At 37.5% G+C, this 15297-nt stretch overlaps 1 protein-coding gene across 1 annotated transcript in view; it reads right to left on the bottom strand.

Annotated features, from left to right (window-relative positions):
- Window positions 1-15297, bottom strand: part of LOC134754968 (coiled-coil domain-containing protein 39) — an 82612-nt gene that overhangs the window by 40895 nt on the left and 26420 nt on the right. Inside the window, exons 10-13 of the mRNA XM_063691463.1 lie at window positions 12335-12461; window positions 9321-9409; window positions 9127-9224; window positions 7775-7904 (exon numbers count right to left, since the gene is read on the bottom strand). Coding sequence (XP_063547533.1) covers window positions 7775-7904; window positions 9127-9224; window positions 9321-9409; window positions 12335-12461 — 444 coding nt within the window. The remainder of the gene's footprint in view (window positions 1-7774; window positions 7905-9126; window positions 9225-9320; window positions 9410-12334; window positions 12462-15297) is intronic.

The raw sequence follows: 15297 nt of genomic DNA, 5'->3' as shown, positions 1-15297 counted from the left end.
TGACTGTAAATATCCTCCATATTATATTTAAAAAAAAATTAAACAGATATATCCAAAAATAAGAAAAGTACATGAAGTTGTATATCAGTATAATTTTCGGGTCTAATGTATGTATTTATTTTGGTATAGTACAACAGAAAATTATAGTGTTATTCAACTTGATGTACTTTTCTTATTTTTGGATATACCTGGTTAATTATTTTTAGACATGATATAGAGGATATTCCCAGTCATACTGTATAATATTTAAACTAATCCATTCAGCCATTTTCAATCTAGAGCAGTTCAAAGTCAACTCTGGATTGTGAAATTTTTGAGCGTTTTCAAATAATTTGTTAGACCAACTAGTGACTATTACAAGTAAATGTTTCTAAAACAAAATTTATGCAATTTTGTACGTTTCGTAGTAATACTTTTCAATTGGATGTAAATTATGATGGAGCATCTATCGAAGAAGTGTCGCAAATTAAGTTTTTGGGAATAACCTTGGATAATTACTGTGATTGGAAGGCTCATTTAGAAAACCTATGCTCCAAAATAAACAAATTTGTCTTTGCTCTTAGAAAGGTTCGTCAGGTTGTATCTTTGCAAGCGGCAATTATGTCATACAATGGGTACATAGACTCTGCTTTACGATACGGAATTATTATATGGGGTAACTCCGTTGATAAGGAAGATTTTTCAAAAGCGAACAGGTAAGAGCCTTATTTGGCCTTAAACAAGAAGACTCGTGTCGTCCTTATTTCATTAAATATCGCGTTTTAACTTTATATAGTCTGTACATCTTAGAGACATGTTTATTTGTTTATAAGCACATAAATATGTTTAAACAGGTTCAGGCAATGTCTTCTAGAATGGTAAGAAGTCAATATGAACACAAGCTATATAAGCCCTATGGAAGACTGAAGTTATCCTCCAGAAATTGCTTCATGGTGTGCATTGACATTTATAATAAATTGCCCGATAATTTTAAGATATTAGACATCAAACAATTTAAAAGTGAACTTGTGAGTGAACTGAAGTTCAGGATTGGCTTATAAACAAATGTTTTTATAGTTTAAGAGAATACATTTATTTATTTATTTAATTTATTTATTCACTTTAAATATTCATACAACTTTTGCCAGCATGCCACTTTTGTAAACCTCTTTGGTTTATGTAATAGTTGGCGAGTTCGCGCGGTCCGATCCGCGTTTGCTTAATACTATTAGGTATATAATTATATTATACTACATGGACATTGAACCCACATAATTATTATATTTTTTTATTATTTAACGGTATTCTTAATATTAATTTATTTTGACATTTTATAATTAGTGTTTATTAATAGAGTAATAAGTATATACAAGCGTGTACACCTGTAAAGGTAGTGTTCAGTGAAACTATGTTGTAATATGCAATATTGTACCTGCTATTGTAACCTGTATTACCATACGCAATAAATAAATTCAAAATACAAATGTTAGACTATTATGTTATATATTTGTAATCTACTCACAAAGCCCTTTCATTTGGTACCCCACATGGTATGTTAAACGAAAAAAGTTAAAAATGTTGTACTCCCGATTTTGTGACGTCACAGTTATCCCCCCGCACTCTTAGAAAGTGACAAGTTGTTATTTCGTACTCAGTAGACTCTACCGAACACAACGATACCACTTGTCGGTAGTATACTGTCCAGTCACATCAAATGGTGTATTAGGCCCTCTGGCCGCTGTACTAGATAAGATAAGATAAGATAAGATAAGATATTTCTTTATTGTACAACCGTGTTACAGAGGTGTTATGTGGTGTGATACATGTGAGTTTCAACGGTAACCCAATTCGGGTATACAATGGACACTTAAAACTAAATTAAAACTAAGAAACACTTAACTATTATACACGTACATAGCATAGCTATCAGTACAGGGGACACAGTATCATAAAGAATATAATTCAAAGAAATCCTTTAGTGAATAGAATTCATTCTTAATAAGCCATTTTTTTAAACTACGCATAAATTCTATGCCATCTAACATTTTCAATTCATCTGGAAGCTGATTAAAGACGCGAATGGCAGTAATATATGTGCTTTTATCGTAAGTTTTATTATTGACTAGAGGTAGTTTTAAATTATACTTATATTGAGAGCGAAGGTTGTCGCGGAGGGAAGCTAATGTTGTGAAATAATTCTTGTTGCTCTTAATAAATTTACAGAGTTCGTATATATATATGCCAGTTAAAGTTAGAAAACCTTTGTCCTTGAAAATATTTCTCAATGATTGTCTGTAGTTCATACGATAGATAGTTCTTAAGCACCTCTTTTGCAAAATGAATGTGGACTGCACGTCTACGGAATTACCCCAGTATATGACACCGTACGTCAATAGAGAATATATGTTTGCGTAGTACGCACTAATAACAACATCTTCAGAACACGTTTCGGATAATATAGATAATGCGTAACATTGACTGGAAATTTTGCTATAGATCTTCTCTATATGATGTTTCCAGGTTAATTGAGGATCTATTGATAAACCTAAAAAACTTATATTGTCTACTTCCTCCAGCAAAGTGCCTGACTCCATCACATTCAAATTTGTCGGGATTTGTTTATAATTCCTGAACTGCATAAGTTTAGTTTTTGTTAAATTTACTTTTAAGTTTATTGATTTTAACCAACTGACGACTTTCTTTACAGTGTTACTAATATTTGTGCAAAAAGTATCATCTATTGTTTCACCAGAAAATAAAATTGTTGCATCGTCGGCAAACATTACACATAATTCCTCGATAATATTTGGTAATTCATTGACATAGATAAGGAATAAAAGAGGCCCTAAAATACTGCCTTGAGGAACGCCCAGATTTACAGCTTTATATTCTGATTGGACTTTTTCAACAGTTTTTGTATCTTCATTATAACTATTGATAACCGTCGCTTGTTTCCTGTTGGTAAAGTAGCTTTCAAATAATTTTAAGGCAATTCCGCGGATACCTAAGTGTTCTAGCTGTGATAGTAAGATGGATGGCACCACGCAGTCAAACGCCTTGCTCATATCGAGGAAGAGGCTAACGCAGGGTTTTTTGTTATTAACTGCATCCCAAATATACTCAAATGTTTTAAATATTGCCAATGAAGTGGATTTACCTTGCTGAAATCCAAATTGGTTGCTGTTTATAAGGTTGTTCGCAGTGACAAAATGTACAACTCGGCTGTAAATAACTTTCTCAACAATTTTGGAAAAAGAAGGCAATAACGCAATGGGTCTGTAATTACTGATTATATTTTTATTTCCTTTTTTGTGCAATGGTAATATCAAAGATTTTTTCAAATCATCCGGGAAGATTCCCGATTCTAGAATTAAGTTTATTATATGAACAAGGTTCCGCGATATATTCAAAACAAGCTTTTATGACTGGTAACGGTATGTTGTCGTGGCCTGAGCTTGTTTTGTTTTTTAATGAATTTACTATCTTTTTTAGCTTAGGTTTGCTAACAGGGGAAAGAAATATGCTGTGGCAAAGCGATGAGCTTATTGGTTTCCAATTTAATGCTGTTGTGTCGCTGATATTTTGGTCTATTAAAAATGTATTAAATGCTCTCACTATTTCCAATGGATCTTGAGTAGCTTGCCCGTTCAGATCAATGCTATCAATCATAGGTTTAATGGTGTTTGTATTGGATGTGTGCTGTTTAATTAACGCCCAAGTGGCCTTCGTTTTATTTGAGCTGTTATTCATAAACCTATTGCTAGCCAAAATTTTTGAATTACGAATGACTTTTTTTAATATTTTTGCATAGTTTTGGTACTGGATTCGACATGATATGTTTATATTTTTTCTTTGAAGATATTTAATATGCATGTACCGTTTTTTCGGCACGATTTTTTTATACCTTTTGTTTTCCAATTCTGTTTTCGTTTAAAGGTAACTTTTTTTCGCTCCAACGGAATACAGAGGTTGAAAAGTAGCGAAAACTTCTCTAAAAATATATTGTACGCCAAATTTGCATCAGTACACTCTAAAACGTTCGAGAAACTAATCTGTTGCATGTATTTTAAGAAAATGATTAAGTTTGAATATGTGTTTCTTCTCCAAATAACCCAGTATTTTTCGGAAAAACTTAAATTAGTTTTTAATTTTATTAGCTGACCTGTATGGTCCGCTATGCCTAAGTTTAAAACTTCCGAAACGTAGGTATTAAAATTCGTTACGATGTTGTCGATACAAGTACGAGATTGTTTGTATATTCTGGTAGGGGTTTCAATAGTCAGCTTTAAGTTATATTTTTTTAATGTTGTTTTAAACAATTTAGAAGCTCTGTCATTTTTTAATACATCAATATTAAAATCACCTACAATCACTATTTTTTTAGCCGCATTCCTTGAACGTAATGTTAATTTGTATACGAGCAATTCTAAATTTTGTATAAATACATCTAAATCACTATCAGGGGTTCTATACATACTAATTATAGTTAATTGTAATTCGGAAATTAAGACACCACAGACTTCGAAGTGTGTTTCAAGTGACATATCAGAAATCCAGTGAACTACTTTATATGACAATGAATTTTCGACATATATGCATACTCCACCCCTAGATTTACGCTTCCGACAAAAATGTGAAGCTAATTTATAACCGTCCAATTGCAGCACGTTCGGTTCATTGCCTTTCATAAAAGTTTCTGAAAAGCACAACACATTGTAACAATTTTTTTGCGTTATTAATTCAAGTTGATCGATTTTTGATTTGAGGCCTTGAACATTTTGATGAAAAATTTGGAATGTATAATCTTTGTCCTTATTAGGTACGAAAACAATCTTTGTTGGACGTGGGAGTTTTTGGTAGGCCCTCTCTGCTTGAACATGGTGTAGGAAGGCACTGGGTATCTATTATATAACTAAAATCGTCTAATGATCCGTCCGTTTGGGTGGCTATTTCCGTGTAGTTCGTGGCCGACGTGTTGTCCTGCGTAGGAGAGTTGTCTTGATATGCGGTGCCGGTGCGAGTAGAGCTGCGGTTACTATCTTTTAATAACTGTTATTGGGATCTCGTCATACCCATAAGATGTTTTGTTTTCCATGCATCTAACAATACTAAATAGTACTATGCCTTATGGGAAACGGTCGAAGAGATAGTTCAGATCCGGAAACCGCTACCAAATTTTATTATGCTGTTGGGCATGGTACTGGGCCTCCAAAACTGCCGGGAGACAGCCATCTACTTCAGCGGAATGACGTCATCAAAATGACTCCCGCCTTGTTGCGAATATTGCATTTCGCACCCGAACTATGGATTGCACATACACGTGTGGGGTATTAAACGAAAGCCAATAAAATATTATATATTTCACTAATACACTGTGTACCCAAAATATATAATAGTTTAAGAGAAATTTATAAATAAATCAAAAATGATGAAAAAAAAATTCGATTATTTGGGTTTTTCAACCAAACCAAAAGTCGGACGTTAAAGCAATGTACTACAAAATTAAAGCTGATGTCTCAAGCCATACACTGATATCAAAATAATCAAAATCAGACCAAAACTGTGAAAATTATGCATCAAAATGTAGGTATTTGCTAGAACAAATGCATGAAAGTAAATAATAAAACAATTTAAACATGCAGAGCTGTTTAAATTTGACTGCTAACGGTAACAGCGCCCTCTAGCTGCAATAGCTTATCTACGTTACAAAGCACCCGTTTCATTTTACTAGCCACTTTGACGCCTTTTGTTATCCATTTTATTTTCGGCGTTTCTCGGTATGTCGGTAAATTTATTCAAAAAACGAATTATGCCCATGTCATACCAATAAATAGCCATCAAAGTTTGTCTAAAAGCCTTAATATTACTTTCCGTAAAGAACCGCCTTTCAATTACAACTTCATTCGTTTGTCTATAATAAAAAAAACTTGTCTTGAGGATCGAATTGCCGCCATTACTGTTGTCATTTGTTTGTTGGTATTTTGCTGTTACGAAAGTATAATTGTGAAAAGTTGTTTGTAATTTACATTTTAATTGAAAATATGAGTATTTGTTTTTGTATTTGTTCAAATTTATTTTTAATATCAATAGTCTATAGTTAATATTTTACAGGTAGCACTAGTAGCAATGCAGGTCATTTCACTACGGTTACTGAACCCATCTTAGGGTACTTATGTGTGTAGATAAAGTAGTGTATGCAACTGTACATAATCAGGCCTTAAAACACTCGTGTCTCGTTTCATAAAACCACACTTTTATTTTAACGCCTCTCATTATGTATCAGTTGCATAAACAACTAGTATTTCACGGTAGTGACAAAAATAAAATTTTGATAATAATTATTTGTAAATCTTAACGGACTTCATTTTTAACCGACTTCAAGATTTCAAAAGGAGGAGGTTATCAATTCGGTTGTTTTTTTTTTTTTAATGTTTGTTACTCCATAACTCCGTCATATCTGGACCGATTTTGAAAATTCTTTTTTTGATTGTAAGTATATACATACAGATTGGTCCCGTTTTTGTCAAAACGCAGTTCTGATGATGGGATCCATGAGGAATCGAGGGAACTCCTCAAATGTTAAAGGCTTACATATAGTGATTTTAGTATTTTCATCAACAAATCAAACACTTACATTTAAAAAAGTGACATTTGATGAAGTGGAACTGCTGATGATGATCAGAATGGAACTCTTCAATGACGCATAGTTCACGTTTGGCGATTTGTCCTCTTCGTTATGTTTGTTAAGCAAGTTAGGTTTTCAAGAAACATTTTTGTCAAGCTCGAGTTCTGATGATGGGATCCATGAGGAATCGAGGGAACTCCTCAAATGTGAAAGGCATAAATATAGTGATTTTTGTATTTTTATCAACAAATCCAGCATTTCCATTTTAAAAAGTGACATTTGATGAAGTGGAACTGCTGATGATGATCAGAATGGAACTCTTTAATGACGCATAGTTTACGTTTGGCGATTTGTCCTCTTCTTTATGTTTGTTAAGCCACTTAAGTTTTTAAGGCATATTTTTGTCAAGCTCGAGTTCTGATGATGAGACCCATGAGGAACCGAGGGAACTCCTCAAATGTGAAATGCATACATATTGGGATTTTTGTATTTTCATCAACAAATCCAGCATTTACATTTAAAAAAGTGACATTTGATTAAGTGGAACTGCTGATGATGATCAGAATGGAACTCTTCAATGACACATAGTTCACGTTTGGCGATTTGTTCTCTTCCTTATGGACCCAGACCCAAACTTGGACCCGGACTCGGACCCGGACCCGGGTCTGGACATGGACACCAACTCGGATCCGGACCCGGACCGAACTCTGACCCAAACTTGGACCCGGACAGCCGGACACGGACCCGGACTCGGATCCGGACCCAGACCCGGACCCGGAAATGCTACTAGAAAAGTGGGTTAGGTTAGGTTAGAACTGTGACCCTTACAGAAACGAAATGCTATCACAAAAGTAGGTTAGGTTAGGTTAGGTTAGAACTGCGACCCTTACAAAAACGAAATGCTACTAGAAAAGTGGGTAGTTTTACCTCCTTTTCTACATTATTAGGCAATATTATAATAATTAGGCAATTAGGCAAAATTAGTCAAAAGATGGATCAGGATAATAATGCAAAATATGCTGTCTATTTCATTTCATTGTCTGGAATCTAAGAGTGCACCATCAACAATAAGTAAACTTTCAGCGGCATCCCCCATTGAAGTCGGTTTTTTGTTTCTTAAAAATTATAAATTAGCAGATTGCGAAATTTCAGACTGATTTAGGTACAGACCAGCGCGACGTGGGTGGTGACGAAATGTTCGAGGTCCCGCGCGAGGCGGCGCATGTCGTCCTGCAACTTGGCCGAGTGCCGCTCCAGCAGCGCTGCCCGGGCCGCGTGCCGCGCGCGCACTTCTAACAGCCTAAAACAATTGCAATCATTACTTTTTCACCGCAGCAGCTCGAACAAGCCTACTTTCGTCACTCCCTGGAGTGAGGAAAGTGCGACTTTCCTCACTCCAGGGAGTGAAACAAAGTAGCTTTTTAATTTAGTGAAGGCCATGAACTGCGACTTCATACTTCTATTTCTCTACGTTGTTCTGTTGGTAGAAGAGCCGGCAGTAAAGTTTCGAACCAACTTGATACCGCGATGAAATGCACAATGGTTTCCCATAAAAGTAATGCTCAGTCCGAATTTGATAGTCTGCCACGGCGGAACTTGCCGAAAGTACAAAAAAGATAGCCACTTCCGGTGCGAAAAAGGGGGGGGGGGGGTCATTTAACCCATCTGATACTGCAATAATAGCTATGGCATCAGTTAGAAATTTACTGGTCGATCCAGAAAAGCGAGATCTGCCAGTATGATTCCTGCCGGAAGTGCTTGCTTGGCATACGCTCTCAAAGGTGACCATCGGGACCCCTAAATTAACCCATCTGATACCAGCATGAAACCAATTCCAGTCGGTAGGCATGAACCTTCACTTCAGGAAGTCTGCCAAGGCTTTTTCTGCCGAAACACCAAGGTGTGTGTCAACATACGAGATTATGTGGCGCAACATCCGTGGTACCCGTATTTTTGAATTGTACATATTACGGACATTTCAAATACTGCAGGCTTATTAATTTATTACTCTATGCTTATATTTGTACATTATTACGTTATTAATAACATAATTATATTTATATATTAATTAGAAGGTTGCGTGTTCAAATCACGTCGGGGTCACCAGTGTAGATGTGGTAATAATTAGGCACCAAACTTTGTACACACCGATTTATTAGAGTAACAGTTTAGGCACCATACACATCTATATAAAATAGAAGGAGAAGGAGCGAAAGCGCATGCAAAACAATTATTTAAAATACAAATTCATAGAGACTATATAAAGGAGCCAAATCTCTATGTATGAAAAGTGTCCATCAACTGAGGCAGTATTTAAATCCTTGAGATACTGGCAAGGGACCTATGAGGTCTATATGAAGTAGGTGGATTATCTGCACACAATACAAAGACAAGGCAACAAAATGCGCAAAATGCAAGTTACAACTAATTTCAAATTCGATAGAATCAAGGCTATTAACTCAAAATGAGATGTAACGCGCTACACAACACCAAAAGCAACCATTTAGCCGTGCTCATCTGACCTGTTCTCGCGCGCCAGTAACTCGGCCGACACCTCGCGCTCCGACTGCGCGCCTTCCATGTGCGACACTTGCGAGCCGATCGTCTCCACTTGGTAACACTGAAACAATCCACATCATCGTATCAATACTCGTACTCACATCTTATACGAATTCAAACGGGTCTCATATCGACAAGTTTATAACAAGATACTGACGATATTGTAAAGTGACTCCTTCACACTCTGGAGGTTTCTGAGGACTTCGGCTTGTTTCTTTTCCAATTTACTGACGATGGCTTTTGAAGCTGAAACAATGTAGAAAGATAGAAAGAGTTTTAAAAGAGAAAGATTTTCCGCCGCAACCGTCGGTTCTAAAAGACTCCAGTTTAGGCATCGTGTTCAAAAAAATTTACAAAGCGACTTTCAGAATAAAAGAATAAAAGTCCAAAGTAAAGGTTTGCCAACGCGCTATAGCACAATCGGATTAAGTCTCACCTCGAAATCCTTCCAAAGATATGAAATTTGGTATGCATGTTAATTAAAGGTCTCTTTTTTCATGTCCACACTATTTGACATTTGGGGACCTCGAGGAATCGCAGCCATCTTGGAAAATGTGTACCATCCTGGAGAAATTTGCGTTTTACTCTAAATATACGTTCTCTATGAAAATATGGTGTAAGGCAACATTAAAGCTTATTAAATTCTACACAAAAAAGTCCTAGATAACTTTGCGGAAAAAATACATCTTGTTATAGAAAATAATAGCTGAATCCAGATTTAGCGCTTATACCCTTTCAGGGGATATTCTCTTAATATGAAACTTGGAGGAATATGAATTCCACTTTTGTCTATACATTTGTACACGTTCTACTCCAATATCAACATTTTACTCGACGGCGACTTAAACAGAAAGTAGGGTTATGGGTTTAAATACTGAAAATCAGTCCACCCTGTAGTAGCTCAGGATACTGGACGGATTTTTTTAAATGACATATCGGTAGATTCCTCTTGCCCTACACAACCTGTTTACACCTGTTTTATTAAAGAAAAATTAATACAACCGCCTTGAATAGCCGCCGAATAGTAAATCATATTTTTACTTCTAGCGCCTAAACTATTGAGTGGATTTCAATAAAATAGACATCAGTAAAACCATAAGTGGTACACGAGTGCTATGCAATACAAAATTACTAAAATAAATGGAGGCAAAATGTGTAAAACTTAAAAATGTGACTACAAAAATAGATTTAAGGTCTTAAATGGGGTTTAAACAATAGTGACAGTAATGAAATTTTACACCTACAATTTCAGGGATCCCTGTTTGCGTGTCATAAAATTGGAGCTTCGGGGACCACGGGGATCAAACGCCATCTTGAAAAGTATAAGTCTTTTTTGGTTTTTCTTTTTTTCTCGGAATATCTGGGTTTAATGTGAATACTGTGTATGGCGAAACGAAAGCTTATTAAATTCCACACTAAAAAGTTATACAACACCATGTCCCAAAAAGGAAGCCTTTTTCTAGAAATAGGGCGAAGAAGAAGCTTACAAGTTTCCACACATTTTATTTTTCGTGGTTGGGTAGATAATGTTTTTGTGTTCCAAAAATTGGTAAAAAAATTATACAAGTATTTTTTTCTGATCCGTCTTAAAATAAAAAATTTGTAGGAGATGATAAGTACAACCTTTTGACTTCTGAGCCCTATTTCTAGAAAAAGGCTTCGTTTTGGGACATGGTGTTGTATAACTTTTTAGTGTGGAATTTAATAAGCTTTCGTTTCGCCATACACAGTATTTACATTAAACGCAGATATTCCGAGAAAAAAAGAAAAACCAAAAAAGACATACTTTTCAAGATGGCGTTTGATCCCCGTGGTCCCCGAAGCTCCAATTTTATGACACGCAAACAGGGATCCCTGAAATTGTAGGTGTCAAATTTCATTACTGTCACTACTGTTTAAACCCCATTTAAGACCTAAAATCTATTTATGTAGTCACATTTTTAAGTTTTACACATTTTGCCTCCATTTATTTTAGTAAATTTGTATTGCATAGCACTCGTGTACCACTTATGGATCTACCTTAGATGTCAAACGCCAACAACGTAAAGAAAGACCGAAGCCCTCGTACGCGTATACGTATAACGCGTCTGGCCAACTCTATTGTAGCACCTGCAATAGAGTCTTTAAGACCAAGTTCGGCCTGGACAGCCACATTCGAGCCCATAATAGGCGTAATCCATAATTGCTGAGGTCGCCGTCATCGAAACCAATGAGGAGGACTATATATATGGATCTACTGATGTCTATTTTATTGAAATCCACTCAATAGTTTAGGCGCTAGAAGTAAAAATATGATTTACTATTCGGCGGCTATTCAAGGCGGCTGTATTAATTTTTCTTTAATAAAACAGGTCTGGTGTAAACAGGTTGTGTAGGGCAAGAGGAATCTACCGATATGTCATTTTAAAAAAATCCGTCCAGTATCCTGAGCTACAGGGTGTACTGATTTTCAGTATTTAAACCCATAACCCTACTTTCTGTTTAGGTCGCAGTCGAGTAAAATGTTGATATTGGAGTAGAACGTGTACAAATGTATAGACAAAAGTAGAATTCATATTCCTCCAAGTTTCATATTAAGAGAATATCCCCTGAAAGGGTATAAGCGCTAAATCTGGATTCAGCTATTATTTTCTATAACAAGATGTATTTTTTCCGCAGTTATCTAGGACTTTTTTGTGTAGAATTTAATAAGCTTTAATGTTGCCTTACACCATATTTTCATAGAGAACGTATATTTAGAGTAAAACGCAAATTTATCCAGGATGGTACACATTTTCCAAGATGGCTGCGATTCCTCGAGGTCCCCAAATGTCAAATAGTGTGGACATGAAATAGAGACGTTTAATTAACATACATACCAAATTTCATATCTTTGGAAGGATTTCGAGGTGAGACTTAATACGATTGTGCTACTATGGAGCGCTGCATTTTAGGTGTTCAATTAACAGATCGCATAGGAAACACCACGCTGCGCAATAATTTCCAAACATATGTATACTGATTTTCCAATGGCTGTTACACTGCCAGAATCTGGCCTGGCAGAATCAGGGCAGAATACACAACAAAACATTTTCTCCTCCAACATTCATAAGGTGATCTGTGATCTCCTACTAATGGTATTGAATTGAACGAGTAAGTTTGGTTCCTGTGAGGAAATAAAACGATACCTACCTTTAAGGTGCATATTAAAAAGTTTTTCCTCATTCTTGAGCGCCAGGAGTTTCTGCTGCTCGACGAAAGAGCAGTGCATCGCGCGCTGCTGGTTCAACGTCAGATTACTGGCGTAGCGCTCTTCCTCCTACAGCGGATTACGGAATAACCTCAATCATATCTAGGAATAGTAGTGCATACTGAACTTACGAGAGAAGTGGGATGTTCTATAAAGTGTAGCTCATTTAGTTGATTAGGAAACTAGTAATATATATTCACGATAAACTAAAAATAAGTGTTGGTGCGAGAAAAGCGAGAACTAAATAGTTTCTGGGTGGAGTTAAACAATGTTACACAGTGGATGATAAATTAACACCTACTTTGCCCACGTTATAGGGTCAGCAATGACGATAAAAAATTCAGTTTAAATCTAAAACTTCAAAGTCGTTTTTTTGGGAATCATTTAAGGCTTTTGCGGCCTTACTAAGCCATGTAAAAATTATTGTGTAATAGAGTTTTGAATGATTCACGGTTAGTTTCACTAGACTTATATTGACCGGGATATAGACCGTGATTACCTTTTGTATTATTTATGAGTTCCCGATATTTCGACGCAGTTACATGCATCATGTTCACGGGTGACTGAAGATAGCGGGTGGGTGTCAAAGTTGTGTAGACAGCGCTCGATCTACCCTCATTCTTGCGCGTCGGCTGCGTTCGCTTTCAACGTTACCATCGGTCGCATTCACACTTGTTGGTCTGGTCGCGTTCACACTCGTTGGTCTGTCCAAGCACACTACACTCACGGTGTCACTACGCGTGTTAGATTCGGATATCACTGGTTTTTTACACAAACAAATTACAGGATTCCACACATTTGACAGTTTAAACCAATCTTCACGATTGAAATTTTTGTATTTGTGAATTTCAACGGCTTCTCTTACCAATCTTGGTATATAGTGGCGTTCTGTCGAAATGACCTTGGAAATATGCAACTCGATCCAGTGATTTGTACCCGACTCAAGGAGATGCTGAGCAATAGCTGACTTGCGAACATCATTGTTCTTGACCGCAGCAATGTGTTCTTTAATTCTGCAGGCAATAGTGCGTTTGGTCTGTGTTAGTGGGTAATCTAAGATAAGACGGCGCGCTGCGTACCCGCCGAAGGTAGTCGAATATAATTGTCAATGTGATCGGCCGGTGTTTAATTTGTCTCCGTTTTCGGCTCCCTTTTCGAGAAATAACAGTGGCGACGACGAAAATATTTATCGGTTACGCGTGTTATTTTGCTAAGTTGTTTAACGGAAGCAACATATAAATTAGCGCGGGATCTCGCTTTACCGAAAATAGTCACGAACTTAAGCTACGCGGACGTGGTAAAACTGTTCGATGAACATTTTGCAAGTACAAGTAAAAAGTGTGGATTTGCGGAACGGTACAAGTTTCACAGTGCAGTTCAAAATGCGAACGAGTCCATGGCGGAGTGGGCAGCTCGCGTGCGTGGCCTGGCTGCGCATTGCGAGTTCAGCGCGGATTCATTCGGTGACCTGCTGCGGGATCGGTTCGTGCTCGGCATGGCGCACGGGCCCGAGCGGGACAAGCTATTTACGACAAAAATGGCGGACGTCACATTACAAAAAGCATTAGAAATTGCAGAAGGCATGAGGAGCGCGCGAATAGGATCACAGCAAGGTCGAAGCGCCACAGCGGGCGCGGCAACGGAGGCCGAGCACGTTCCTCTGCAAGTGCTGAAGATGTCGGCGGCACCGGCGCGTAGCGGCGGCGGGCCTCCGCGCGGGCAGCACGGGCCGAGCGCGGCCGCGCGCGCCCCAGCCGGAGAGGGCGCCGGCACCAGCGGCGCCGCATGCGGAGTTTGTGGCTACACAGGGCATCAGCAGGATTCGTGTCGTTTTAAACATCACGTTTGTAAACGTTGCTGCGTTAAAGGACATTTAAAACGAATGTGTTCAAAAGGAGTATCTCGACAGTACTACGTCGAGTGCGGCGCTGATGATGACCACGATGTAACCGGTAAGCGTGTTGTATGTAATATTCGCTCAGTTCGAGGTGAACCCATGAAGGAATCTGTCGTAGTAAATGAAAATACTGTAACTTTTGAGTTGGACACGGGTTCTCCGGTAACGATGATACCCGAAAGTACTTATAAGTCGTTATTCTATAATTTCCCGCTGCAACCGGCTGATAAGCACCTACAATGCTATAACGGTGGGCCCATCGATACATTAGGCACGTTGAACCTACCCTTTAGGTATAAATCTGTGACTAATGACACGGTTCATGTGGCACGGGACGAAGGGCCCTTGCTTTTAGGCAGAGTTTTGATTTCCAAATTTAATTTGGAGCTTTGTCAGGTAAATTTTTGCAAATACGATGAATTGACTTCAAAGTATCCCAAACTGTTTTCAAATAATTTAGGTTGTTGCAAAAATACAAAAGTTGAACTGGAAATAAAATTCGAACACAAAACCTATTTTTTGTAGGGCACGCCCATTACCTTTCGCTCTAAGAGAGCAAGTAGAACGGGAACTAAATAGATTAACGGGGCTAGGCATTTTAGTTCCTATAAATTATTCAGAGTATGCAAGTCCATTATTGTGCCAGTAATAAAACATGATAAGTCGTTAAGATTATGTGCGGATTATTCAGTCTCACTTAATAAACATTTACTAGTAGAAAAATACCCCCTGCCTCGCGTAGATAAACTATTTGCTAAACTTAATGGGGGCGAACAATTTTCAAAACTTGACTTGTCGAGCGCCTACAACCAGGTCTTATCAGAAGATTCACAATTGTTAACTACTATAAATACTCACAAGGGACTATTCATGTATACGCGCCTAGTGTTTGGCTTAGCGTCGGCGCCGGCCATTTTTCAAAGAACCATGGAAACCTTGTTGGCGGGTTTAGGATGGGGTTCTTGTTTATTTGGACGACATCCGAGTAACGGGGAAAAACAAAAGTGA

Source organism: Cydia strobilella, chromosome Z (assembly GCF_947568885.1).
Source record: "Cydia strobilella chromosome Z, ilCydStro3.1, whole genome shotgun sequence".
NCBI classification, from domain to species: Eukaryota; Metazoa; Arthropoda; class Insecta; order Lepidoptera; family Tortricidae; genus Cydia; species Cydia strobilella.
The sequence above is the reverse complement of the archived record's forward strand: the minus strand, read 5'-3'. Positions and strand labels throughout refer to the sequence as shown.